Here is a 27,970-nt window from a genome sequence, read left to right as displayed (position 1 = left end):
CTCCTATGTTATCTTCTAGGAGTTTTATAGTTTTGCATTTCACATTTAGGTTTGTGATCCATTTTGAGTTAATTTTAGTGAAGGTTAGGATTAGGGTCTGTGTCCAAATTAATTTTTTTGCAAGTAGTTGTTTAGTTGTCCAATACCATTTGTTTGAAAGGACTGTCTTTTCTCTGTCATACTGTTTTTGCTCCTTTGTAAAAGATCAGTTGACTATATTTATATTTGTCTATTTTTGGGATCTCTATTCTCTTCTGTTATTCTATTCATCTGTTTTTTCACCAATACCACACTCTCTTGATTACTGTAGTTTTATAGTAAGTCTTGAGGTTGGGTAGTGTCAGTCTTCCAACTTTATTTTTCTCTTTCAATATAGTTTTTGGTTTCTCACGTTTCTTTCTGATTCTTAAAATTTTTTCTTTCTTCCTACATTGCCTATCTGATCTTGCATGCTGCCTATCTTATCCATGAGAGTCCTTAGGGTATTAATCATAGTTGTTTTAAATTTCTGGTTCAGTAATTCCAACAGCCCTGCCACATCTAACTCTGATGCCTGCTTTTTCTCTTTAAATTGTACTTTTGGCTTTTGGAATGTCTTGTAATTTTTTCTTGATAGCTGGACATGATGTACTGGGTAGAAAGAACTACTATAACTAAGCCCTTAATGTGGTGGTAAGGTATCTGGGGAGAGGAAGTTTTCTACAGTCCTATGTCAGATCCCCTCTTTTAGTGAGATAACACATCTTTATTCTTCTGTAGATGGACATCTGGGGCTCTTTCCATGGTTTGGCTATTGTGGATATTGCTGCTATAAACATTGTTATTATAAAAATATGCAACTCCACATGTAAATATATGCAATAGTAAAATGATCCTTCATATATTCTGTCATCCAGAGAGCCAGCAGTCCTGGTCAGGTAGGGTATGGATAATACTGGAGTAGAAAGAACTAAAAGAGGCCAGGGATATTGGTCAAATCAGTGGAGATTATATGAATTAGGGAGGATGAATGAAAATGGCAGTTTGTTTTGCCCCCCTGTTGCCAGCATTGATGGCTTTGCCATCTTCTTGGGCCTTTGCTTTCAAAGAGCAGGACCGGGTACTTAGCAGTGGCTTGGGAGAAAGCTACATGGGCCAATAATCTTTTATTCTGCCTCCTACCGGACCAGTCTTTCTCCCGCTCTCTAGAGCTCTAGAGAGTATGTCTTGACATACTCATACATGTATGACTTGACAGTATAATTCCAGAGACTCAGGGTAATGAGATGTTGGGCTGACTATAGATACCCTGAACTGGTCCAGGGGTCCTTTGCTGACTTAGAGTCAGTGCCAGGTTGTTGACATGTGATGGGAGCAGAGTCCTTCCTCCCTCCCCACCTGGATTAGAGTTCTTTCCAGGGGGAATGACTTGGAGGCCTTGGACTCACTCCATTTTTGCTCTCGTGAAGGTGACCTGCAGATCCTGTTGTCTTGCAGCAAACCCTTTCTGTAGACTGCCACTACTGGGGATTGGGGTACTTAATGGAACAAAGGAGGGGTCTCTCTCCTCCCTGAGGTCAGGGGTACTCTAAGTGGGGAGAAGATAGGAATCATGGAATGATTCCACAGTGGTCAGGGAGCTAGGGGGAGCATCTTCCCTTCTACCACATGAACTGCCACCAGTCTGGGCAGGATGTCATCGAAGTGTCTAATAAAGTTCCTCCACCATAAAAATAGGATTTGAAGCTCCTAATTGGAAAGACTTTAGGCTGGCAGTCTCATTCTCCAAGACTGGCATCACCCATAAATAGGGCCGTAGGGTTATTAGCTGAGGGGACCCACAGGAGGAAGGAGTCCATTTTGGTCATCTGATTCACCCACGGGGAGTTGCTACTCAGAAATGAACCCATGTAATCGCTGCTCCACACACTTTTTTTTTTTCAGCTGCTCTCCTGGACTCTCAGAAGAATTCTGAAATATTCGGAAATCCTAAGATCCCAAAAGAAGCTTACTTGTAGTTTTATCAGAGACTTCAGTGGAGGCTTGATTTGTCTCCAGATCCACTTTGCTGAGGACCAAGTCAGCCCAGAGTGGGTAGAAAGACAAATTAGATTCCTGTCTATAGGGAGGGTACAACTTCTTCCAGAGGCTAGAAGCCTTCCTTTAAGAATGGCAAACACTGGGGATCCCTGGGTGGCTCAGTGGTTTGGTGCCTGCCTTTGGCCCAGGGCGTGATCCTGGGGTCCTGGGATCAAGCCCCACGTCAGGCTCCTGGCATGGAGCCTGCTTCTCCCCCTGCCTGTGCCTCTGCCTCTCTCTCTATGTCTCTCTCTCTCTCTCTCTCTCTGTCTATCATGAATAAATAAATACAATCTTTTTTTTAAAAGAATGGCAAACAGTCTCTCTGATGATTGGTAATATTTTGGAATTTTAATGTATAATGCTGGCTCATGTGTCAAAGTTAAAGATGAGAAAACCACTACAAAGGAGGGCATAGGTACCTCTGAGTAGGAAGAGGAGCAAGTAATATTCCTGCAAAGATCAAGGGAAACTCCCAATGGTTGTCATTAGTACTTCTCAGTGATATGTGGTTCACCTCTCCTGGGTACATAGCAGACTAAATGTCCTGGCTCTTCATAGTTGCGTTGGGCTATAATTTCTAGTTAATGAATTGTGAGCATAAGTGATGTATATCCTTTTTGAATGAAGCATTTAATCAGTAGTGTGAGACACTCCCCCTTTCCTTTCCCTTCACTACAAAGATTGGAGGAGCACATACCAACAATGCCTCTGTCAGCTTGTCCGAGTGCCTACAATGAGCAGAAGCTCCCCTGATGACATACATTGGACACACAATGTGAGATGGAAATAAAAGATATTTTGGGGTTAAGTTACTGGGATTTGGAGATTGCCATCACAAGCAGCACTCGCCTAGCCTTCCCTCACTGGTTATCTTATAACAAATTGGACATTACATGGTTACCCATTCTCTGGTGGTGTGATAGGACAGAGTCCCTTCTACTCATTGGACAGGAAGGCGGAGGTCTCACTTTCCTTAGCAAAGTATCCTCATATTCCTCTATGTAGAGAGTGCCAGGATGGAGACTGTCCTGGAGCCCTGGCCTATGCCAAACCACAAACACAGGGTCTTTGGTTAGATGCAAAATCGTATGCTGTTCCCATCCAATGATACAGCATGGTAGAGATAACAGTGCTGGCCTGTTCCAGCCTGAGTACCACCAGAGGACTCAACTGCATGAGCAGATAGCTCAGACCCCCTTACCACCCACTACCACTTCCCCAGATTGCACCTATGACCATATGGGGTTCCTCTGGGCCCTGGCTGGTTTAAGTGTGGGCTGGTTTAGTATGTGGTATAAGCTGAAAATGGTTGGCACTTGGAGGTGGTCTTGAAAGAGAGTGGGAAGGGAAAAATCTTCCTAATGGGCAGAGCTTTGAATTGTGCACCAGACCTAGAGTGAGAATGGGCTGGGAAAGGAGAGGGCTGGAAGATGCCCCCAAATAAACAGGGTCTTACCCAAGGGCACACAGAGTATTCTAGATGGAAGAGGGGCTGGGTCCATTATCTCCAATAAATTTTTTACTTCTGCCCCCCCATGCAACATTAAAGGGGGATTTTCTAAGCAGCTGATTTGTTGTTGTTGTTGTTTTAAAATAAAAGATCATTTATTTATTTGAGGTGGGGGCAGAGGAGAGGGAGAAGCAGATCCCTGTTGAACAGGGAGTCTGACACAGGGCTTGACCCCAGGACTCTGAGATCATGACATGAGCCAAAAGCAGGTGCTTAACTGACTGAGCTGCCCAGGCACCCCTAAGAAGCTGATTTGTAATTGAAATAGAGAAATCTGGAGTCAAGGAGGCTGAACTGCATTCTGTCGCAGCCAGTCTTAGCTTGGTCATGGGAAGAGTTCATGATCAAATTCTGGCACTTGCACATTGGGTTTCAGACCATTGGACAGAAACTCATTGAAGTCTCATGATGAATATTCCTTCTTCCGTGTTACTTTAAAAAAATCAGTATAAAATTGCACTTAAGGTTATTAAAAAATAAAACGGATCTGCCTCAGTCCTGTATTACTTACTAATTCTCTTTTGAGATTCTTATCAGGAAGAGAGCTTAGGAGAGACCTGGACTGGGTAAGCAGTGCCAGGGCCATATCAGGGGGGCCCCTGGAAGCCCCTGCTAGGGCTTGGAGGAGGCTGAGCCAATATGGGAGGCTGGGAAGGGAGGCCTTGCCAAAAGCCTAGACAGATTGTGGCAAGGGCTTTTTCACCCTAAGGGAAGCTGTAAAGGGAGAGGGAGGCTATATCCCCCTTCTTCTACCCTGTCTCTTAGGGTGGGCGGCAAGTGACAGTAGGACCATTCAAGGGCAGCAAGCTCCACTTGGGGTCGCTGGCCACCTTCAAAACCTGACTTGGAAAAAAGAAAACCTGGCTTGTGGCAAGAGCTTAGCCTGCAAAAAAGACCTCAGTAGCTAACAGTAGGTTCTAGGTGTACTGTGAAAACTCCTCCTCACTTCCAACTGCCTTTTCTCCTTCAGTGTGTACCTGTAACAACACCAGTCCCCTCTCACCATGGGCAGATCAGCAAAGCAGGGTGTGAAAGCATTGCTTTCCTGGCCCGTTTGGGCACAAAATGAACCACAGAGAGGGTCCATCAGCTTAGGGTTCCTGTCGCAACTCCAAGGTTTTCATCAAAAGGTGTTCATTGAGGGTGGGTGCACCAGTGGCAGGATGTTTTAATATGACTCTACAAAGCTTATTTCATTTCGTTTCATTTCATTTTGTTTTTATTTTTCATATACTTATAGCAAGAATCACTATCAAACTCATCACTCGGCCAGAGACCTTTGTGGTTAAGGAAAGACTTGCCCCTCAAGTGGCAGACTAGCTACACTTGTGAGTTCATCCGCCAGCCAGGGACCTCAACTCCAAGCTCCAACAATGTGTAGGACTCTACAAAGTTTTTAAAACCTTAGCATGCCCTCTTCCTACCCTCATTGGGCTTGCTTTTCTTCCTTCCTTCTTCTCTTTCTTTTCTTTCTTTCTCTCTTTAAAGATTTATTTATTTATTCATGAGAGACACAGAGAGGCAGAGACACAGGCAGAGGGAGAAGCAGGCTCCATGCACCGGGAGCCTGACGTGGGATTCGATCCCGGGTCTCCAGGATCGCGCCCTGGGCCAAAGGCAGGCGCCAAACCGCTGCGCCACCCAGGGATCCCTAAAAAAAGTTTTGTTTTTTTTTTTAATTTTAATTTTTATTTTTAATTTATGATAGTCACAGAGACAGAGAGGCAGAGACACAGGCAGAGGGAGAAGCAGGCTCCATGCATCGGGAGCCCGACGTGGGACTCGATCCCGGGTCTCCAGGATCCCGCCCTGGGCCAAAGGCAGGCGCCAAACCGCTGTGCCACCCAGGGATCCCTAAAAAAATGTTCTTAATAAAGATCCTCCTGCCAGTGGAAATAAATGTCCACATTGTTATTTTGGCACTGCAATGGCTTGACCTGTTCCATAATTTTTGTCTTAAATGATTAAAATGGCTTGTGTGCAAGTGTAAACTAATTGCAACTATACATTACTACTTCCACTCGGCTTGAAAACCATGGATTCAAATATCTTAGGGGACGAGTAGGTCAATGTGCAAAGCCTTGGGAGGGCAAAGGTGAGCAATGGAAGCCAGAGACTTCCTGGGCCCAAACTCCATTCCAATCTGACAGAGAATAAACACAACAACCCATAAGTGTAATTGCTATCATATATATTTATTTTCTCCTTTTGACTATTTACACACCTTTATTTTGGCATACTTTTCAGAAACATAATTTGATGTTTCTTCATGTTTTCCTTCTTTGAAGTCCAGACTGGTCAAGGTCTTTTTCATGCAACACTGTACATTTAATGAGGACAAAGAGGCTGGGTCGTCTTGGGGGTAGGGGGTGGTCTCTGATTTTCTGCACCCTTCTGCAGGTCAGGCCAGTAAGACATGTGGGTCTTGGTCCTCCTCCTCTCTTGGTTTCCTTGAAGACGTCCATGTTTGTGGTTTTACTGTATTTCATTTGCCTCAGAATGGCACTGCCTTGCCTGTGCACTGAAGAACTCTCTGGCACTGCCCAAAGTCAGGCACTACAGCCAGTTACACTACACTCGGGCACTTCCAGTTCTGCTGATGACCCCTGACCCCAGGGATGCAGTCTGGCAAGATAGTGGGTGCAAAGTCTCACGCACGTTGACAGAGGTGACCCTGACCAACCGGGGCTATTTTATAATTGAAATATATCAGAGAGATACTGTAACACACTCCCCCCCACCCTGAAAACCCAACACTGATAATAGAGATTTCATATGGATCACAGGATACTACACAACAAACACAAACACACTGCACTTTCAATAGAAGTCACGATTTCCTCTGATGCTCATCACCACGGCAGGGTACCACGCAGGTTGATAACTGAGCAAATGCATTCATTAGTTAATAGCTCAAAGGGTTAGTTCTTTTATGTACAGAATAAAGAAACCTCATTAGGAATGGCCACAGTCTCAGCAAAACTCAGTTCTAAATATGCAAAGACCTCACTGCCTTGCTATTAACAAGATGACACGGGTTGTATGAATACATTTTACAAGTTCCAGTAAGAACCAAAAGATCATCCGTTATCTCTGTAAAGGCACCCGACAGTGGCAGATGGAACGGGCAAAGAGTGGCAGGAAACGTGTCACACGTCCTCACAGCAAGAGGACACTCTGAAGAGACAGAGGGTGTCCTTCCTGTGGTAGTGCAGGAAAAGGAATTCTAGGGACAGAGTTAATGGGATAGCCCCATGTGAAGAAAAGAAAGGAAACGTGGGTAGGAAAGCAAAGTGAGGGGTGCTCCATCCCAGGCTCAACAAGACACTTCCTTTCACCTGAGCTCCAAATGATTCTCACCATAAGCACTCTCTGATTGGCTGGGGCTGAGAAAGGCTCTGTGCACTGGACCCCCAAGAGTGCCCTGCCAGATGCTCTGCACTTCCAGAGTTACCTGGTGCTAGATGAGGCGTGGGAGGGGATGGAGGCAGCTGGCTGAGGATGGGGCTCAACGATGACGCTGACGACAGAACACACACAGAACACGGCAAGGGGAGATTTGGCAATCTGCAGGCTAGAACGATCAAGTCCATGATGAACGACTCAGAAGCTTCGAACTTCCGCAAAGGTGTCATTGCCAAACCTCCACCTCACCTTGACACTTAACCTCACATGGTGTGAGTTGCAGTCGAGTTTGACTGTTCTTGTTGCAGCACTTTAGGGCAAGATGTTCTTTTTAAGGTATAAATATTTTATCTAGCTACATGGATCTACAGAGATATTTACAACTGGCCTCTCCACCCCCTCCTCTGAGCTCTGAAGCCTTCCTGTGCATTGATGTGAAATACATCTTCAAACCTACTTTCTGGTCTCCACTGCTCCAATCTCTCTGTATGCCATCACCCCAAATAAATGGCTCAATTCCCACAGGGCTCCAAGGCCCCCCAGGGTCCTGGAAACTCAGATCCCAATCAACCGAACAACGTTTAGGCTCCAGGAAGCAAGTGTTTCAATAGCCATGATGGGAGCCTCAGATGTGGGGTCATTTCTCTCCTTCCAACCTGCATCTTCCTGTGAGAGGTGTCCAAAAAGAGAGACGAGCTTAGACATTTCAGTGGCAACTTCTTTATTTTTAGCTGTTTTGTGTGTGTGCATGCACACAACTAGGAGGGTGATCGTGTGTGACTGTGCATGTGAATATGTATGTGGCTGTGAGTGTAAGTGTGTTTGTGTATACATCCATTTAGTGCTGAGGGTGAGTGCCCACATGTGTATACATGTATGCGTGACTGTGTAGGTCTCTCTGGCTGTGTATGTGTAGGAGGCTCTATTTGTACCTTGTGTGTATAGAGAAGACGACACGAGAAGCTGGGCTGATCTAGGTAGTCAGCCCCTGGGGCTCCTCTGCACCTCTCTCCTTAGTGAATCCTCTCACTCTTCTGACAATCTCTTTCCCTAGAGAGGGTGGGAGGAGGGACTCCTGGATTCCAAATCCATCATGGTCCCAAGATGCAGGATGGGTTACTATAGTGCTGTGACCCCGAAAGGACCCGTCCCCACGGTCCATACCTGCAGCCCTCTCCCAGGCACCTCTGGTTCTCTGCATCCCGTGTTGCAGTTGATTCCCCTGGGCTATTTCCTCACATCACCCACCTGCTTTTGGCTGCCTTCAGCCCCCACACATGTCGGGCTTACAATATGATTGCAATAAGGGGATGAGTTATAAGGGCTATATACAACTCCCTCTCCAGTTCTTGTGCTTTCCCCACCCATTGTCTACATCATGTATCTGTTCTTGATGCATCTTCAAGGCATGCCCTCGGCCCTCCCTTGGCCAACCCCTGCCTTTGACCTCAAACATGTCATTCTAGGACAAACAAAGCACAATGCTCTGTGCTCCCAGCTTATCCCATGTTCGAGCACCTCCTACCTCAAGGCACTAAATTGTCACTTCCTAGGACCACATTCACTTCTCCTGTGTCTTCTGTCCAGGAGACAGCACAGATGGGTGGAAGGAGGAGATGAGTGGATGGGGACCGGGAGACACTGCTCCCTGGAACAGGGAATTGGAAAGGAACAGTCAGTTAACCAGCCCGGCCAAATAAGGCCCTCCCCCGCTTATATGGGAACAGGCCAAAGGAAATCAGGTGGTTCTAGAAGAGCCACCAACAGGAAATATATAGGCTCTCAGGTGTATTTCCTTTCACACTTATTCAAATCAGATAAATAAATTTGAGTATGCACATATGCTCCCACACACACACAGCATATACCCATGTGTGTACACACAAGCACACACACTCTTTCATAGGGGTGTGCACACACAAACATGCACCACATGTTGTTATATATACACTCTTATACACACCAATATAGATTTACACTGATATACATAGGTCTGTACAGCTTCTCAAATGGTTGTATGTACATAATTACCTTGATGCACACATGCACTCAGGTATACACAGAAACACAAACACAGAAACACAATCAAGAGGGGAGGTGGCTGAGGGGCTGCAGGAGAGGCTGCCTGGGCAGGAAGGAGAAACATAGGCTGAGCGCTTGGCAAATCTTATTCTCCCATGGCCTCTACTAATGAGGTGGAGCTGCCAAGAACACTGGGGTGCAGGCTACTTTCTGTTTCCCTTAGCCGCCTCACTGGGTGGGCGGTGGCTGTGTTCCACGTGCTGGGTTCACGCTCAGTGGCTGGTCACTGGTCACTTCCTGCACAGCTGTTCCAGGTGCTGTAGAATGAGGTCTGGTGCCTGGCAAATAAACAGAACCTGATGGAGCACCCCCATTTGTAAAGATGGGGAGGAGAGAGGGGAGCACTTCAGTTGAGAGAGTTAAGAGGATAAGAAGAAAGAAGAGCAAGTGGAGTGACTCTACCACTTACTAGCTGAATATCCTGAAGCATGATACATAAACTCCATTTTTTCCCCTTGGAACACTGGGGACAATGTGCTCTGCCTTCCCTGGCTACTGGGCTCCTGTGAGGGTGTAACAACGTGATGGGTCAGTGAGCTTGTTGACATTTGCTATGCACTAGACACACAGAATTACTATAGAGATTCACAACAATTGTTCGTCTGCTATTCTAGATCAGGTGGCGAAAGAGCAAGTCAAAAATTTCCTGACCCTAGTCTCCGTTTGGCAAGTGCTTGCTCTGTGACTAGTGATCAAGTCAGCATCCGACCGACGGATGTACCCCATCTGTACTGTCAAGCACTGTGAAGCAGAAATATAGACAAGAGAAGGTCCAATCCCTTCAATGATGTCAATTCAATCTGGGAGTCTCCAACTTGACCTCATCACCCCTGCAAGCTCCTGCTGGAAACATGATCTGTCACTCACTCTGACATCTCACTCAGTACCCCTACTCACCCACACTCCATTTCCAACCCCACACTACAACACTGCATTCAAAACATAACAGAAGAAAATAGTGAGGAAGAGGCACTTTCAATCCATGGCTAATCCTTCCCCTGCGTACCCTTGCTCAACCCAGCTGGACTTTCTCCTGTCAGGGGGTGAACAAGGACCATAATCCTTAGGAAGGAAAAACAGAAGTAAAAAAGTAATGAAAAAGAAAAACAAATCCAATACCTCAGGGATGGGTGCAGAAAACCCCCCAGAAATATTCATGCACAGGGCTTGGATCCTTCCTCTGTCTCCCACCCTGGCTTTGTCCTCCAAACATTTCTAGGGGCTTTTCTGTGCTTCAGAGATATTGGAAGGCTTTGAAAAGGTGAGAGTCTAGCAGAAAAGGAAAATCAATGTGGTATTCACCTCCAACTCCTCTTCAATCCCTTTCCTTCCAGCCAGAACACATCCTTTCCAACTACTTCCCACCTCATGTTTATAAAGAGAAAGGCAGAACTGATTCAACTGCCCAAATAACCAGAAAATAAAATGAAGGAAGAAGGCAAAATGGAATTGAGAGGAACCACGAAGGGGCACTATGGGACTAATTGAGATGATATGCCCAGTAGACAATGTTGAACACCACAAAGGCAAGAGGGAAGAGGATCCGGGACCACTTGTCGACCTTAGGGACATAGTCAGGGTCAAAGAGCTTGGAGGAGAACCCTTCGGTGAAGGAACACCCAGGACTTGGGGGGCAACTGTCCTCAGACTCGGAGTTACTGTCCTTGCGTCGGTTAAGGCGCACAAAATTCTTAGCATCAGGCCTCCAGTTGTAAAGATCGTACCTGAGTTGCTTCTCAAGGTCAAGGTAGCCACTCTCAACTCTGATGTCATCAGGCAAGCTACGGATCTCATCAAGGTTGCTACGGATCTCATTAAGGTTGCTACGGATCTCATCAAGGCTGCAGCTTGCTTCCCGCACACGCCTGTGGCCGTAGAGCAGCAGAGGCCTCCCACTAGGGATATGGACAGGACTCTCATCCAAGCTGAAGTTCTCTTCAGGGTCTTCTGGGTCACCGATCTCAGCGTGGTCATGGGCCTCAGCAAGGTTGCGGATTTCAGTAGGAGTAACACTGTCATCGTTCTCAAAACCATTAACGTGAATGCCATACCTGTGTGGGGCCTGCTCTGGGGTGGAGGGGAGATCGCTCAGGCTTTCTCTAGAGGCCAGCGAGGCCGGCTCTGAGAGAGAAGACAGTGAGCTGAGGCTTTCTGCGGTGGCCAGTGGGGCCTGCCCTGGGATGGAGGTCAAAGAGCTGAGGCTTTCTAGGCTTGCCAGGCAGGCCCGCGCCGGCCTGGATGACAGAGAGCCACTTTCATCTTCTATGCTAATCTGGTCTTCCCTCAAGGAAATAGTAGACACATTTATGGCATCAGGATTTGCAAGCCCTACATGAATAAGCACTGGTGGTGGGGAGGGAGGAGGAGAGAGAGGGCTTTCCTCATCAACAGTTGCAATGTGAGTGTCGATCTCTTCCACTGACAGAATCATCTCTTCCTGGGATCTTCGGTGTGCAAAGGGCTGAGGAACAGGACCAAGAAGCTATTAGCATGTAAGGGAAATCCACGGGCTGCCAAGCCTGCGTTTCCTTGGGGCAGCTGCTCTCCCTGGAGTGCTATGCAGTGGATAGAGACAAGGCCTCCTCGGGCAGATGTGGTTGGGCTTCCTGTGAAGGAGGGGGTACCGCTGGCCATGAATGTACTGCCGGCAACGAAAGCCTGAGCATGGCATGGCTTTGAGAATTGAAAGAGCAAAGGATGGAGGGGTAGGCCAACCCCTTTGGTGTCTTTCTTTTCCTTTCAGCCTCCCTATGCTCCCCTTCCCTCTGGTTCTGTCACCTGCCCTTGAAAGTATACTAAGTGGACTGGATTTGAGGTCAAAAGGTCTGGGAAAATCTAGTTCTGCCACTTACTGCCTTGTGACCTTTGGACAATGATTTGACCTGTTAAGGAGTGATGATAAATTGTTCTAGTTCTTTGTTATCTGATGTGTGTGTGTGTGTGTGTGTGTGTGTGTGTGTGTGTGTGGTGCAAGGATTAAAGGAACCAAGAAATGTGAAAGGGTCAAGGGTTAAGCTTAGGCATAAGAGGTGCCTAATCCCTCCCTAATCAGGGAAAGCTGAAAAAACCAAACCTGCAGCATTACTTCCCGGTATCGGTAGCGGGCCATGACTCTTCGGGCTCTCCTGCGTCGCCTTTGGTTGCGCCGGGATCCTCCTCGGCTGTAGTAAAGATAGTTGATGTAGACATATTCCAGCAAGGACAGGAACACGAATAAGAAGCAAACGACCATATAGACGTCGATGGCCTTAATGCAGGCAACTTGGGGGAGTTTATCCCGCAGATGTGAGTTGATGGCGTTCAGGATGAGCATTGAAGTCAGACCTATAAAGAACATGGCACAGGATTAGCCTCCTCAGGTGGCTGAAGTTCTGGGTGAGCCATCAGGCCCCTGTCCCACAGGAAGGATGTATCTCTGGGGTGGGGAGGGCCCTCAGCTAAAGGCCTTAGGCTCTCTAGGCCTGGGGACTTTGCACTCTCTTTGCTCTTCCTCCCCAGCTTTATACTTGGCCCACGCTTTGATGATTCTGTGACTTTCTCATTAGAATCAAGTCCAAAATCTCCAGCCATGGTTTCACAGTGACTTACATCTCCAGCCTCTTTTGCCTTTCAGTACATAGGCTTTCCTTTAGCTCATGTCCCTCAGAAAGGTTTGTGAGCCCTTAAAATATTACCCAAATCTTAAAGGCTCAGTCCAACATGTGCTCCTAAAGAAGGAGGCTGAGGAGTCTGCCCCAAAGATGGTGAAGGATAAACCAGACCTGGACATGGGGCACACTGGGTCCATAGAAACTTGGGAGCTGATTCTGTAGGCCCCTCCTAGGTATTGCTCAAAACCACCTGGTTCTCCCCATTGCTGGGACCGGAAGTTCTAACTGCTTAAACTGGAATTTTGAGGTCTTTCCCAGTTGGCCCTCCTGTCTCTCTGTGACTTTTCCTACTTCCCTAGCTTCTGCCCCAAGCACCCTGGGATGTCCTCCCCTTTTAGGGCCCCTGTGCCTTTTAATAGTGATTTCCTGTTTTACTGAATGACAAGCCTTATGCCTCTGCGTCCTGCAAGTCTTGAAAACCCAGTTTGAGCAATACTTTTTTGGTGCACTTTTAGCCAACAAGACCTGGTCATTTCCTCCTTTGGCATCTCACAGTATCTATCCCAGCATCCCACTAGACACCCATTGAGGGCAGCTTCTCTGGAAGTCCTCTACTGCCATTTTGATGGGCATTTTGATATGCTGCTTAATCAACGTTTGTTGTATTGCATTTCTGATCTAAATGTATGACTTGTTCATTCATGCATCCAGCAAATAATGATTTCTAATACTTCAGGGCCAACAGGGCAAGATCCCAGCCCTGATGTTTTTTTCACATTTGTCTCCAACATCGGGCTCTCTGTTGGGGACTTGCTAAGCCCCTGGTTATAAATGCCTGCTGGGCAGGCACCATATTGCTTCCTTGCCTGTGCAGTCACACACCATTCCAAGTATTCCTCTCTTACTCTCGAATTTTTCTGAGCAAGATCATCCAAGTTCCTCCCTGGGATGAGGACAGGACCTACCAACTGTCACCCTGGCTGCAGAGGATTCATAGTTCATCCAAAATGATATCCAAGAGACGACAGTGGTAAGAACAGTAGGCCAATAGATCTGCACAAGGTAGCTGGTAACTTCCCTCTGGACCAGGAACCTCAGTATCAGGCGCACATAGGAACCTGGCAAGGAGACACAATGGTATTAGGGTGGCAGGGCCGAGGGGATTTTCAGGGTGAAGTACAGGATGGAGGAGGGGAAGCCTCTAATATTCCAGCCTGGGCAATCTGCAATGTGACCCTATTTGCTGCCTTAAGGCCAGTGACCATGGCATGTCAGTAGGCCCATATGGCATGACAAGTCTGTTCTCTCCTCCTTCCTTCGTCACTTGTTTCATGTCAACTGGAGTTTTGAGACGGGGGATACAGGAAACATTTAAAATATACAAACAGAGTGGGGAGAGGCTGACTCAGGAGAGGAGGCCTGTTTTTATCAGCAAGCACATGAACCTTTTGCACTCGTAGAGTGTCAACTGGGCCAAGCGCTCCCACACTGATTTCCTCATTTGAAGGGGATTTTGGAAGGCGTCCAGAGCAAGAAGGCAATAGGAGAGGAGGCAGCAGAGAGTGTAGAGGTCAAAGGCAGACAGACGTGCAGTTTACCAGGGTACCAAAGACAGAAGAAATGGGAGAGAAGATGACACCCACCTGTGTAGAAAAACACCTCTTTGCTACTCATCGTCTTTCCCAGGAAGCTGAACTGAGGAATGTGCAGCTTCTCAGTCCCCTGGATGGCATTCCCATTACCTTCCCAGTATAATACAATGTCTTCAACCGTGTAACCATCTGCGAGAGGGAGAGAGAGTTGGTCTGAGAAAGCAGGCATGGGCAGATTTCACGCCAGAGCAGTCTGTGGAATCCAAAGGATGGTCAGAACGTGCACTTTTGGAGCACCTTTGTGGTTTTCTGTGTCTGAGCACAAGGGAGGGGGGCACTAGAAAGGAAGTCTCACTTAGGAATTTCTTAGCTAGGAAAGGAAGCAGAGTAAACAGATGTGCTCCTACCCACTGGCTTGTCCACAATGTCCCCGTGGGACTATTTACGCGTGAAAGGCCACTTTCTGCCAGATGCTACATATATACCTTTGTCTGCCTGCCTGCCCATCTATTGAAGAGCGAGAGAGTGGGGAGGCAGGGAGTAGGGGAGATAACACCCTCCCTCTCACTGTCTACTCCACCTTTTGAACCCCAGGTAGAACAGAGGCAGCCTCGGAAGATATACGTACAGCTCTCCACTTCCAGCTTGCAGGTCTGCTTGTCCAGAGGGAATTTCTGCAGATCCAAGGAACATGCTGCTGTGGTGGTAAGTCTGCAGAGGAAAAGCAAAAGGAAGGGAAAAGTGAGTCAAGGCTAGGCCAGCAGCCGCTCCTGAGAAAACTGCAGGGGTGTGGAGGAGAGAGGCGCTCCATGTTCCGACCCACCCAACACCTTCCCAAACTGCCTACCCTCGAGCTGGGTTGTCCTTCCCTCCCTCTGGTTTTTTTCCCCTCCCTCTTCCTCTTCCTTTCCTTCCCTTCCTTCTTAGGGCTGAGCTGACTCACAGTTGCACAGGGAGGAGAGGGCAGGTGTATGTGACAGGGAAACCAAGAGGTGCGGCAGGAGGCAAGGAACAGAGAGGTACAGTAGGAAACCACAGGGCAATAGGATGGGAAAGGCCCTGGAGGAAACTGGATGGAGAGACAGGGAATGGACTTTCTTGCTGAAAAAGGAGCAAAACTCGCAAGAGCCAAACGGGCTGCACAGAAGCAGCTGAGGTACCCAATCTGACGTGGAGTGCCCGTATGTGTTGTGCATGTAGGAATGCAAGCTGTAGCCCAGGCCCACCTTGGGATCCGGGGTGGGAGGTGCTCCCATTGTGCTCTCCTCTCTCTGTGTCTGCCTATGCATGTAGGCCACCGGGGCCAAGCAAAACAACGGGAGTAGGTATAAATGGGTAGGAGGTATTAACATGTCTCAGGTGGGATATGGACTATTGGGCAGGGGCTTCAAGTTGCCATGTGGTGGGTCTGTGACAGGAATCTGAGGAAGGATCTGGGAGGACCTGGGGAAGTGAGACAAGTGACCTGCCACATAGAAGGAAGGCTAGACCTCGAAGTGATTTCCAATTTTTTTTTTTAGGATTTTATTTTTTGTTTATTTTACAGGGAGAGAGAGAGAGAGAGAGAGAGAGAGAGAGAGAGAGAGAGAACGAACACAACACGAGCAGGGGTAGCGGCAGACAGAGGGAAAGGGAGAAGCAGACTCGCCAATGAGCAGGGAGCCCAAAACGGGGCTCGATCCCAGGCCCCTGAGATCATAACCCGAGCCAAAGGCAGATGCTCAACCAACTGAGCCACCAGGTACCACAGTGATTTCCATTTTGTACACCGGGTAGGGTGTGTGTGTGTGGGTGTGGGTGTGTCTGCCTGTCTGTCTGTCTGTCTCCCTTCCATGAATCGTCCATGCAGCATTTATCAGCTGAGGGCCCTTTTAACTGAAACAAGTATGACCAGTGACCTTGTTTCCTGCAAGCTTTGTTGTTCTCTGACTCTAGCACCTTGGACCATGGAGAGAGAGAGAGAAACAAAGGGATAGAGCAGGAGCACACCAGAGGAAGAGAGACTCAGAGACAGAGGCTGAACCCTGGTGCAACTACCTCTTGGAGAAATTTTCTGAGCTCGTTTATCTCTTATGCTTGTCTTAAGTGATGGTTTGTAAGAGACGATGCTGTGACGAGAGGCTCAGTGACCATATGCTGTTCTATAAATAAGCCAGTGAGGATTTCCAGTGTGTACACATCCTACGTGTAAGAGCCATAGACAACAGGCATAGTACCGCACACCCCGGCCCCCCTGCATGATGCAAATATGACCAATGGCCGAGATTGAGCCCCTCCCTCCCTGAATGGGCTTCACCATTCATTTGTCTCCCTCCCTCACTCGATGGAAGAGAAAATAAACAAATATAAATAACAGAATGTATAAAATGCATAAAAGGTGGAGGTAGAGCTCTTCGAATTGAGAAAATTGAGGAGGATTTCTTGACAAGGAGGGCATTGAAGTTACAGACTGAAGGATGGCCAAGGTGTGGGGACAGGGCAGCCAAGGATGGCTGTGAGAAACTCTGAAGGTTTCACTTTGACTACTGTACAGGAGGAGTGAGGGGGCAGTGCAGGACAGACGTGGAAAGCCACGGGCTCCTTAGTGTGTCCCTTACGGTGCATTTATGGGATACGTGGTGGGAAGAAGGAAGCCTGCCAGGATGGTCGTCAAGGCCCTGAGGAAACTCACCGCATGCCATATCGCACCGTTCCATCTGGGTGAAGCTGAAACACGCGGTTTTCCACAGTCACATCATGCACAAAAGCATCCTTGCTATTTAGAAAGTAGCAGTCAGGCACCCACAACTTCTCCAGCATCCGATAGTCCAGGGTCAAGTTCAGGTCGGTCTCATGGTATGCTAAACGTGGATCTTTCCAGGTCTGATGGAAAAACATTGTGATCGTATAGTCCTGGAGAAAGAAAGGGAAATTCCAGTCATAAGTGAGCTCGTCCAATTTTCCATCCTCAAAGTGTGTGTTTGTGTGTGTGTGTGTGTGTGTGCGCGCGCACATGCATGCAGGTGTACAAAACACATCACAAATACAGACGAGTATTGGAACATATAAGAATGTTAGATGTTAAGAATAAACTGAACTTCATGTAATTAAACTCCAGGTTAAGGAATGACATATTACCAATAACTCTCAAGTTTCAGTTTGTTCCTTCTAGAGCATATTCCCCACACCTACCTCCCAGGAGTATCTGTTATCTAGATTTTAGTGATAATAGCTCTATTGGTTTGTTAGAGTTTTATTTTCTATATAGGTATTTCTAGGAAACATATTGCTTGGATCTATTTTTAATTTTTTCTTCCAAATGGAATTACACTGCATGTATTCATAATTAGTTTCTTTCACTCAAAATTCTATTTGTGAAACTCATTCATGTTGATGTCTGTAATTAAAATCTGTTCACTTGCCCTGGAGAGACTATTCCCTTGTGTGAACACACAGTACGCACCAAAATCAACATGAAATAAAAATTGTGATGTGAAAGTTCCCCTTTACCCCCTCACTGGGGGCAGATGAGAGTTCCCAATGCTCATGCCTGGCCAAGACTGGTACTGTCTGACTTTGGACTTTTGTCACTCTGGTGCATATGTAATGGATTCTTGCTCTGGTTTTAGTTTGCATTTCACTGATTCATAATAAAGTCTGACATATTTTCACATGTTTATCTGCCACTTTGTTGTCTTCACAAAAGGGAAGTTCCTGTTCAAATTTTCTAATCATTTTTCTATTGTTTTTAAAATATTCTTATTAATGCCCAGGAATTATATAGATTTCCAAGAGCAGCTCTTCGTGTTGCATAAATCTTAGTCCACTCTGACTTATCCTTTTACACTTGTTATACTGGTTTTGTTGTCTGTTTTGTAAAACAGAAGTTCCAGAAGTCTTGGCTAGTTAGAATTTTAATATAGGGGAAATTTCCAGAATTTATTTGTATGGTTTCTGTTTTCCGTGACTTTTTAAAAAAGTCCTGCCACAAAGACATAAAGACAATATTCTACATTCTCTTTTAAAAGTTTCATAAGCCTTTCACTTTTAGGTTTATAACTCATTTGGATTTATTTTTTTGTTCAAGGTGGCTGTAGTTTCTAAAAGTTACCGTGTTCACTTATGTGAGCTCTGCCACAAGTCAGAACAACTAGAGTTGGCTTATGACCATGCTCCTTGCCACATGTGCCCTGTCCCCAGACCAATTACTGAAGCTGACACACTTACCATAGTCATTTCTGAGATCTGCTCGATACTGGAGACATACATGGATACTCCCACGGGCACAGGGGCACCTATAACACAGGAAGACACTATTACATGCAGACTATGGGAAAGCCTGGACTCAGGAGCCAGACTGCCTAGCTTTGGACCCTCTTGCGACACTTACTAGCTGTGCAACCTTGAATAAGTTATGTAACTTCTATACTGTTTTCCAGAGTGGCTGAGGTTCCTCCAAAAGTTACAAATAGGGCAGCCCCGGTGGCTTAGAGGTTTAGCACTGCCTTCAGCCCAAGGTGTGATCCTGGAGACCCGGGATCAAGTCCCACGTCAGGCTCCCTGCATACAGCCTGCTTCTCCCTCTGCCTGTGTCTCTGCCTCTCTCTCTCTCCTCTCTCTCTCCTCTCTCTGAGTCTGTTGTGAATAAATAAATAAATAAATCTTTAAAAAATGGTTAAATAAAAGAAAAAAAAAGTTACAAATACAACTACCCTATGATCCAGCAACGGCACTACTCCATGTTTACCCAAAGAATACAAACAATACTCATTTGAAGGGACACATGCACCCCAATGTTTATAGCAGTATTACCTACAGTAGCCAAACTATGGGACTGGCCCAAGTGTCCATCGACTGATGAATGGATAAAGAAGATGTGGTGTATATACAATGGAGTATTACTTAGCCATCAAAAAGAATTAAATCTTGCCAATTGCAATGACATGGATGGAGCTAGAGAGTATAATGCTAAGTGAAATAAGTCAGAGAAAGGCAAGTATCATATGATTTCACTCATATGTGGAATTTAAGAAATGAAACAAATGAGCATAGGGAAAAAAGAGAGACAGAGGCAAACCAAGACATGGACTCTTAACTAGAGAGAACACACTGAGGGTGACCAGAGAGGATGAGCGGGTAGGGGGACAGGGATGGGCGAGACAGCTGATGGGGCTTAAGGAGGGCACTTGTTGTGATGAGTACTGGGTGACGTATGGAAGTGTTCAATTGCTACATTATACACCTGAAACTCAAAGGATACTGTACGTTAACTGGAATTTAAATAAACATTACAAAAGTTACCTAACCTGTACAAACCTAAATTTCCTCATGGGTAAACTCAGAATAATGACAGCACTGATCTCATAATTAATGCAAACCAACCACTTAGAGCAGGGCCTGGCCATGACAGGATAAAAGGAAGGGGTCAGGGTAAGATAAAGAGAAAATAAGGAGATGAAGCACACTTTTTCTAAATGTTTTTGTGATAAAAACTCAAGAGCAATGAGCCCAAAAACAAGAGCTAAGGTTTGTGGTGTGTATGAGCATATTTGCATGAGTGTATGTGAGTTAATATGTGTCTTTGTGTGAATGGACATGTGTGTTGTGCACATGAGTGTGGGTGAGTACATTCATGTGCATGAGTGAATGTGTGGTTGTGCTCATGCGCAGGTGAAGGTGTCATTGTGCACATGAGAGCATGTGAGTATATGAGTGAGAATGGATGCGCACATTTGTGTACTTAAGTGTGTTGTGTGGGAGTAAATATGTGAGCATTTGCATGTATGTAGGCATGTTGTATGAGTGAATGTGTGTGTTCATAGGCAAATGAACGTGTGTTCGTGTAGGAGTGTAACTGAGTGAGTGAATTGTGACTATGTGTGAATGTATGTAAGCTTGTTAATGTGCAAGGGAATGTTTGAGCATGGGTGTATTTGTGAGCTTATCTGTGTGTGTAAATGTGTGTGTGTGTATGTGAGCATGTCCATGCATAGAAGTGAATGTGTGTGTTCATATATGACTGATTCCATAAGTGTGCTTGTGTGCTTGCATACACTGCATGTAAGTGTTTAAGCATGTAGGCAGGTTGGTGCATGGAAGTGAGTATATGAAATGTGTTCATGTGCAAGTGAACATGGGAGGTTTGTATTTGTGAGTTTGTGTGTGGGCAAATTTGTATGTTCATATATGTGGGCATGTTTATGTGGGAGTCAATGTGTGAGCATGTACATGAGTGGATGTGACCATGTCTGTGTGTATAAATATTTAAACATTAAATATTTTAAGTGTTTTGTGAGAAGTAAATGTGTGAGCATGTCTATAAATATGCTGCATTCGTATAGAAATGTGGGTGAATATATCAGTATTTTTAAGTGTGTTTGTGAGCTAGTACATGTGTGAACACGTATGTATTTAAGTGTATTTTGTGGAAGTAAATATGTGGGTTGTCTGTGAGCCTCTACCTATAAATGTATTTTTAAGCATGTCCACGTGTGAGTAAATGCACATTCATGTTTGTATGTGAAAGATAATTTTATGTGAGTGTATGTACGTTTGTGTGTTGAATGGATGTGTCTGAGCATATTCATGTGTAAGTCTGTGTGTGAGCATGTTAAGTCCATGTATGAAGGAATGTGTAAATGAAAGTGTTTGTGTGAGTGAATGAGAATGTAAGTGAAATTTTGTGTGTGACTGTGTCAGTGTGAGCATGTTCATTGTGTGAATATATTTGTGCGTGTGGCCCTATTTGTATACAAGTTAGAAGTGTGATCAGTGATCATGTTTACATCCTCACCCTCATCATACTTATATATGTGGGTGTCTGTATGTAAACTCATTTATATGCTTGAGTGGGTGTGTATGAGCATGTTTGTGTGTGACTAAATGAGTGTACATGACTGTGTTGTGTGTAATTGAATGTGTGACCATACTGATGCACAAGTGAATCCATGAGCATATTCACGTGTGATCATGTGTCACTGTGCAGGGATGAGTGAATGTGTGAGCAGGTTAATGTGTGAGTGTTTCCACATGTGGATGTGAATGTGTGTTCCTGTGTGGGCACATTTGTGGGAATTGATAAATATGTGGACATGTTTGTGTCATGTTCATGTGTATGAGCAAGTTCCTCTGTGAGTGACTGTATTTGCCTGTGTGTGTGCAGTTATGTTAGTGTATGTGCATGTATAAGCATGTGGAGATCAGTTTATGTGTAAGCTCTTTTCTGAGTGTGGGTGAATGTGAGTGACTCATGTATATGAACGAATGTGTGAACGTGTTCATGTGTACATCCATGTATGTGAATATCCCAGCGTCTGTGTGTGCAAGTTGGTATGTATGTGAGTGAATTTCACAGTATGTTTGTATATGTGAGCAAGTTGGTGTGCAAGTATAAGTGAACATGGGAGCAAAAGCAGGTGAATGTGTGTATGAATACATTTTTTAAAAGATTTTCTTTATTCATTTGAGAGAGAAAAAGAGTGCACGAGTGGAGGGGGGAGGGCAGAGGGAAAGGGAGCAGGGAGCTTGATCCCGGGACCCCAAGATCATGACCTGAGCGGATGTTGGACACCTAACTACCTGAGCCACTCTGGCACCCCTGTGTATGAATAAATTGTTGAGTGCATTTGTGAGAACATGTTCCTGTTGTCTGTGCATGTGTAAGGTGTGAGTGTGACTGAATGTGTGTCTATGTGAGTTTCTACCTCCTGGCTTTCTTTTTCTGTCCTAGGAGTTAGCACTGCCCACTCAAACGTGATAAAGGATGTGAAAATATGTAGTAAACTATACGGTGCAGTGGAAAAACACTTTTTTGTGGTTTCCTATTGGCTGAAAGCTGCCTTTACCTAGGCCCACAGCTAAGCCGTTACTTTATATGTATCACACCACAACACTGCTAGGGGAACATGCGGGACACTTGCAACTTAGTCCACTGGCTTCACTGCAGGCTGACAGCCGAGAAACTGAGCTGTGGGCAGTCCGGATGGCTCAGCGGTTTAGTGCCGCCTTCCGCCCAGGGCGTGATCCTGGGGACCTGGGATTGAGTCCCACGTCGGGCTCCCTGCATGGGGCCTGCCTCTCCCTCTGCCTGGGTCTCTGCCTCTCTCTCTCTCTCTTTCTCCTCTCTGTGTATTCTCATGAATAAATAAATAAAATCTTTTAAAAAATGTAAATTTAAAGAAGAAAAGAAACTGAGCTGCAAAGAGGAAAAAGTGTTATTCCTATTCTAGTGCTTCAAAAAGTGACATGTGACGGGGCATTGGCATATGAATGGCAGCTGAGAATGGGCTTCTCTGTGAGGGCGTAGCCCAGACTCCAGCACTTAGGGCTCCCGTGAATGATCCCTGGCAACACAAGTAGTGATAGGGGTTTCTAGAAATGTAGTTCTTTATTATTATAGCCTTTGAGGTTCCCTACAGGCCTTTAGAGGGTGGAAAGTGTGTTCAGCAGGCAATGAGCCCTAGAGGGGCCAGGCAGCCATCCCTGCCCCCACTTCACTCTTGGGTCAGACTTCTCATCTTAGTGCCACTCAGGCAACCCCATCTCTTACAGTGGAATCCTGGGGGACCTCAACCCTAAAGGGCCAGGAGGTAGCCCTGTCCAAGGGCCCCCAGGGGAAGAGGCATGTGGGAGCTGAAATGAAGTTCATATTCCCCTCACCAAGCCAGGAGTCCTGGCCTGGGGATGTAGCCTGGAGGAAGGACACCTGGGACTGTTTTCTAATTTACCCATCTAGAGGGGACACCTTGTGGGAGTTTAGCCAAGGTACCCCACAGAGGGGAACAAGAAGTTTCCAGATAAGGTGTCTAAATGCTATCTCTCGGGTGATGGTCTCAGCCTCACTTCCCATTGTTATCCCTCCTGATGGGCTCAGGAAGGCAGAAAGGGGTTAACCACTTCCTCCCTCTTGCAGGTTTTGCTACCACGAGTCCTTGTCTTCCCTGGCAGCCATCAGAATAGGAGAGGAAGAACAGATAAGTCAAGGAATGATGAAGATGTCCCACTCGTTCCCTTCCTCTAGGCCTATGCTAGCAGCCAGGTGCTGAACCAGGTGAAGTCCCCAAGGACTTGCCATTGGTAACACTGTGGAATCCCCACCTCTCTTGCCCAGAAAGAAGCAACTGGCTCTTCCTCCTCCTCTTCCTCTGCCTCCTGAAGTGATAAGGTTCCCATAGCTTCATTACTGACCCACCCACCCTGACCAGTTAGGTGAGGCCTCTGTATCTGAGGTGTGTGTGTGTGTGTGTGTGTTTATGTCCTAGAATCTCAATTTCATTTGGACAGAAGGGAATTTGATTTTGTATCTAGTGGGAGGCATTACAGGGAGTCCTGGGTTACCCCAACCCTGAAGCCCCTGACCCAGGGTCCCATTGATTGACACTCCCACCCCCAGCCCATATAACAGTTGCAGACAGAGCATGTAGTGCCTCCTTCTCTCTAAATGCCGGGAAGTCATGCACTGTCCTCGCTCTACCACCTTCATCTACTATTTGGCCAAATCAGGGACCCATCTTTTGTCATATGGCCCAGGTGTACATGCCCATAAAGCTTAGTGTAACTTCGGAGGTTAGGCATCAGGTGTTAACAAATCCGAGTTAGTTCAGAAGACGATTGTGAGGTGCCCTGGAGATACTGTGGACCAGCCACACCTGATAATCCCCAGAGGCTGGGGCCCTTGCCCTTGCCCCCACCCCACCCCCATGCCTGCAGAGACTGCAACCTGAAAAAGCGCGAAGGGTATGCTTGGTGTACTTGACCAGCTGTTGGTCAGCGTTTGCTGAGAAGCGTGACCATGAGGAAGGGAGGAAGTGTAGTAGCAACTCCCTTGACAGCCACAGGAGTTTGGTGCAGCATTTCCAAACCAGTGTCGCACAATGGGGCGCTGGCTGGGCCCAAGCATCTGGGAAAGAACCTGCCTTCTCCAGGCTCCACTCCAGCTTTCTAAGGTACAGCACACACTCACCCTGGATCTGGGACTGCACCTTCTGTCCCCAGGCGACACCAGTTAAGCAGCCCGCTTCCAAAGCATGGGGCTTTGGTTTTCCTGGGGGCTCTCCAGGCAAATCACAGCGCCCCCATCGGTCTACCTCACTAGCGACCTCACTGCCTGTGTGCCCTTCAGCCCTTCAGTGTGGAGGTTTGTTGTGAATTCCAGAGACCTCTATTCATATGTACCCAGGGGGACCATTAGCATTCATTAACCCTTTAGAGTTTGTGTGTAGTTCTAACACTTGCAGGAAGTGGAGTGCTTTCTCTAACTTAGCCACTCTGACTTTTAGCTCTTTCTCTGTTTCCTTTGGACGGAAATGTGACTAACTTTTCTTTAGCGTACCCCTCCTTTTGTCCACCCTTGGTCTAGGTCTCCTGGATGGCTCCTGGGCCAAAGGATGCCACTCCTGTTCTGTGCGGTGGGAGTAGACTGGCTGTCCCTTCAAGCTGTGTGATTGAGCCCAGTCACCCCTTTCCAGGGGGGAGGATAGGTGGAATTAAAGTAGAAACTCATCTATTGGCTTCCCGTTTCAGTTTCTTGGTCATTTCTCTTTTCTGTGCTTGAGATCTCAGTGCTGGGTAAGGAGTTTGGATTATATTTGGCAGTTAAATAATGCCATCAAAAGTTTGAGAGGTAAGTGACAAGGCTGGATTTACAAAGATCACACCGCAGTGTGTTGAATGAACTTAACTTGGTGGGAGCTGAAGGCTTTGGCTGAGGGGTGGCGGGGTACAAGTGCCCAGGACCTGGGTGGGAAAAGTAAACTAGACTGAGAAGACGGTGCCCTTAGTTTTGAACTAGCTAATCACTTTGCAAGTGTCCAAGGTGCAAAGAATGTGGGCTCAAGTAGAAGAATGCACGCCCCAGCCCCCAGAGATGGAGCAGAAAAGTCTAGCCTGTGAGACACAGCAATTTTGTCTGTGGTTACTGCTTCTCCAGCCACACCAGGGAGTGCACTTCAGGCTGTTGTAAGGGAAGGGGCATAAGAAGGCAGAGAAGTGGGTGAAATTGCAGGGATAGAGCAAAAGACCTGGGGGTTGGGGGCCTTGAAGTGCTCTCCTGCAGCTTTTCCACAGAGTGGGGAAGGTGGGGTGTGGAGAGGCAAAAGTGTTGAGCCTGGGGAGTGCCACTGGTCAGCGTCCAGAGCAGGGCTTGTCTCCTTGCATCTGTCTCAGCTCTATTCCACCTAACACAAAGGCTTCTAGAATCTGGATACGTCTTACCTCCAAAATTTGGCCTCAGACGGACATCATAATTCGACAGGACCCTGTCCAAAATCTTGTGAACCACAGCTTCATTTGCACAATTTTTGCTGAAACAGAGAAGTCATTGGGAAATGCTGGTCATCAGTACATGCCACATTGCATCTCAGGGAACAAAGAACACCCCAGATGTCAACTTGCAAGGGCCTTCTTTTCTCCTCCACACATGCAGACATGTACAGTCATACATGTACCCGTCTCTCCCTGCTCCCCTCCCTCCCAACAGTGAGTCAGCCAGAAGCGCAGCAGTGACGCAGACTCCTTTTCCCCCCTCCCCCTCTTCCGCTGTTATCCAGAGAATGGGGCACAAAGACTGGATGCTTGTTACTGGGCAGGATTGGGGAGGGGGAATGAGGAGGGGAGAGTGTAGGGGAAGTGAAGGGGGGAGGGAGTGGGCAGCTTCCAGCCCTGAGATAAACACATTACTTCAACCCCTGAAGAAGCTCCATCTTGTCAACATCCTGAATGCAGCTTTCCAGGTCAGTGGGAGTGTTCCCAGGGACACCTGATGGCCTTTGGAAAAGTCATCTTCCACCCTCGGTGTCTTCCTGAGCTGAGCCAGCCGGTTTACATCCTCCAGCTTAGTCACATTTCCCCTACATAGGCTACGACTGGGCATTTTGTTGTCACGTCTATGTAAATCTTGTGCTTATACAACTCTGTGTATGAAGACTTGACATATGGCACATGACGCAGAGAGAGCCTTGCTCATGGAGCAGAGATTTAAGACCCTCACCCAAACAATTTTAGATTTCTGGGGCCCAAGGGCTGTTCTCAAAAAGACATAGCAGACCTCTCTCTGGCAAAGCATATGCTTCCAGCCTAGACGTGTTTTGGGTGAGCACATGTAAGTGGACCCATCCCAGCCCTGCAGAGAGCTGGCCTTTCTAGAAGTCTCTGAAGCTCATCCAATTCACCTAGATCTTCTGTGGGGCTCTTTTCCTCAAAAGGGGTTTGTGAATGAGAACGGGCCCTGGGTTTCACTAGGACTCTTAGGATGTTTGACGCATTGACCAGGGAAGGAACATCAGCCCCTGCAAATCTGAGTGTGTGTGTGTGTGTGTGTGTGTGTGTGTGTGTGTCAGGGAGATGGAGAGGGAGAGGGGGAGAGAGTTCACTAGCGCAGTCTGGTATGTCGGGTGGAGGACATTGCAGGGCTGTCTGCTGGAACCTTGCCAGACTGCCCCCCCCCCACTTTTTTCTGAATACATGTTCATTTCTGGTTTGTCATTTAAAAATCATTCCTAATCATCTTTCATGACAAAATTTCATTTTGCATCATTCCAAAGTGTACACATGTATCACTCTTGAATTAAAGCTACGCATTCCCGCCTGTTTAGTACCACACTTTACCCATTCGACAATGCTCAGGATCCGTAGCTCCTGCAAATACACATTTTTGTGTGATCTACATGTAAAGTCTGTTTGTTTAACATCTCTTCAGATATTTGCAGACCCAAACAAACTTGAAATCACACAGAAAAGAAAAAAAAAACCCAAACCTCGAATCCTCAAATGTTTTCACAGGAGTGCGTACAAAGCACACCCATCTCAAGCCACACGGCTAATAGGGTTATGTAGCCACTGATCCACTCTCTGGGCTCCGATGAGGTTGAGTCAATAATTTCTATCTGCGGCATCGGAAAAGGTCTCTCACCGCTCAACACACACGAACACACGCACAAGCTTCAGGGAACACTCTAAAATCCTGACTCAAACAGGTGTCTCTATACTGTCTATGTTTTGTGAGTTGTCCATCACCCCGTACTGCCTCCCCCCCCCAATCCCACAGGTGCCAATGGATATGACTGGGGAAACCTGCCCGCGGCCTCGGTCCCGGGGGTGCGTGGCGGACCCCGCGGCGAGGGCATCGTCGTCCCCCTGCCCCCGGGGTGCAGTCTGGGCACCTGCGGGGCTCCGCGAGGCGCCGCGGTGACAGGTGGGCTGAAGCACCCAGCTCTATGTCACTCGCCGCCTGCACTCCCACCCACCCGCTCCAGGGCCCCGCAGGCGGGACCCCAGCGCCGGGGCTCGGCGAACCGGGTTCAAGTTACCCCAGCCCGCTCCGTCCAGGAGGCCCGGGGCCGCCCCCCGGTCCCTGTCGCCGCCATGCCCGGGCCGGCGGCACCCGCTTACCAGTTGAAGAGGTTCAGGATGACTTCGGGCACGGTCGGGGAGAGCTCGAAGTGGAATTTTGGGCTAGGACTGGGCTCGTTGCCCTCCGCGAGCCAGGTCCTGATGAGGAGCAGGAGCACGGCGGCTCGCAGGATCCCCCTGATACCCATGGCCACCCCGCGCCGGGCTGCAAGGCGCGCGAGACGGCAGTGCGCGGCCGGGGAAAGGGATGGGCTGCGGGGAGCTGGGGAGGGGTCGCTACGAGTCTCTAAGGAGACGCGGCGACGGGCCGAGGCGCAGGCGGCGCGGGCTCGGGCTGGAGCCCGGAGCCCAGGAGCAGCAGCCCCGCGGCAGCTCTGCCCGACGCAGCCCCAGGGCGCACCCCG

The 27,970-nt window shown here is 47.4% G+C and overlaps 1 protein-coding gene and 1 non-coding gene across 2 annotated transcripts; both read right to left on the bottom strand.

The window, feature by feature from the left end:
- Positions 1-4,803: 4,803 nt before the first annotated feature.
- LOC129518974 (small nucleolar RNA SNORA62/SNORA6 family) lies at positions 4,804-4,953 on the bottom strand. Its single transcript, XR_008666302.1, has one exon. It is a non-coding gene; the product is annotated as a small nucleolar RNA SNORA62/SNORA6 family (small nucleolar RNA).
- Positions 4,954-10,538: 5,585 nt separating this feature from the next.
- On the bottom strand, positions 10,539-27,754 carry GABRQ (gamma-aminobutyric acid type A receptor subunit theta). The gene is made up of 10 exons (XM_055338143.1): positions 27,606-27,754; positions 25,431-25,519; positions 18,447-18,514; positions 16,912-17,132; positions 14,869-14,951; positions 14,292-14,429; positions 13,614-13,766; positions 12,127-12,382; positions 10,883-11,340; positions 10,539-10,819 (listed from the first exon to the last, which is right to left on the bottom strand). Exons 1-10 carry the CDS (start codon positions 27,752-27,754, stop codon positions 10,539-10,541), a joined length of 1,896 nt encoding a protein of 631 aa, XP_055194118.1.
- Positions 27,755-27,970: the final 216 nt, after the last annotated feature.

This window comes from Nyctereutes procyonoides, unplaced genomic scaffold (assembly GCF_905146905.1).
Source record: "Nyctereutes procyonoides isolate TBG_1078 unplaced genomic scaffold, NYPRO_anot_genome, whole genome shotgun sequence".
Lineage (NCBI taxonomy): Eukaryota > Metazoa > Chordata > Mammalia > Carnivora > Canidae > Nyctereutes > Nyctereutes procyonoides.
Note: the sequence above shows the minus strand (reverse complement) of the source record. Positions and strands in the feature narration are given on the sequence as shown.

Excerpts from the sequence above, each read along its gene's own strand:
- GABRQ (XM_055338143.1), bottom strand. The coding sequence starts at position 27,754 with ATGGGTATCAGGGGGATCCTGCGAGCCGCCGTGCTCCTGCTCCTCATC. Across the intron at positions 25,520-27,605 it reads ATCCTGAACCTCTTCAACTG|CAAAAATTGTGCAAATGAAG; the intron begins GTAAGCGGGTGC and ends TCTCTGTTTCAG. Across the intron at positions 18,515-25,430 it reads TCTGAGGCCAAATTTTGGAG|GTGCCCCTGTGCCCGTGGGA; the intron begins GTAAGACGTATC and ends CCTGTGTTATAG.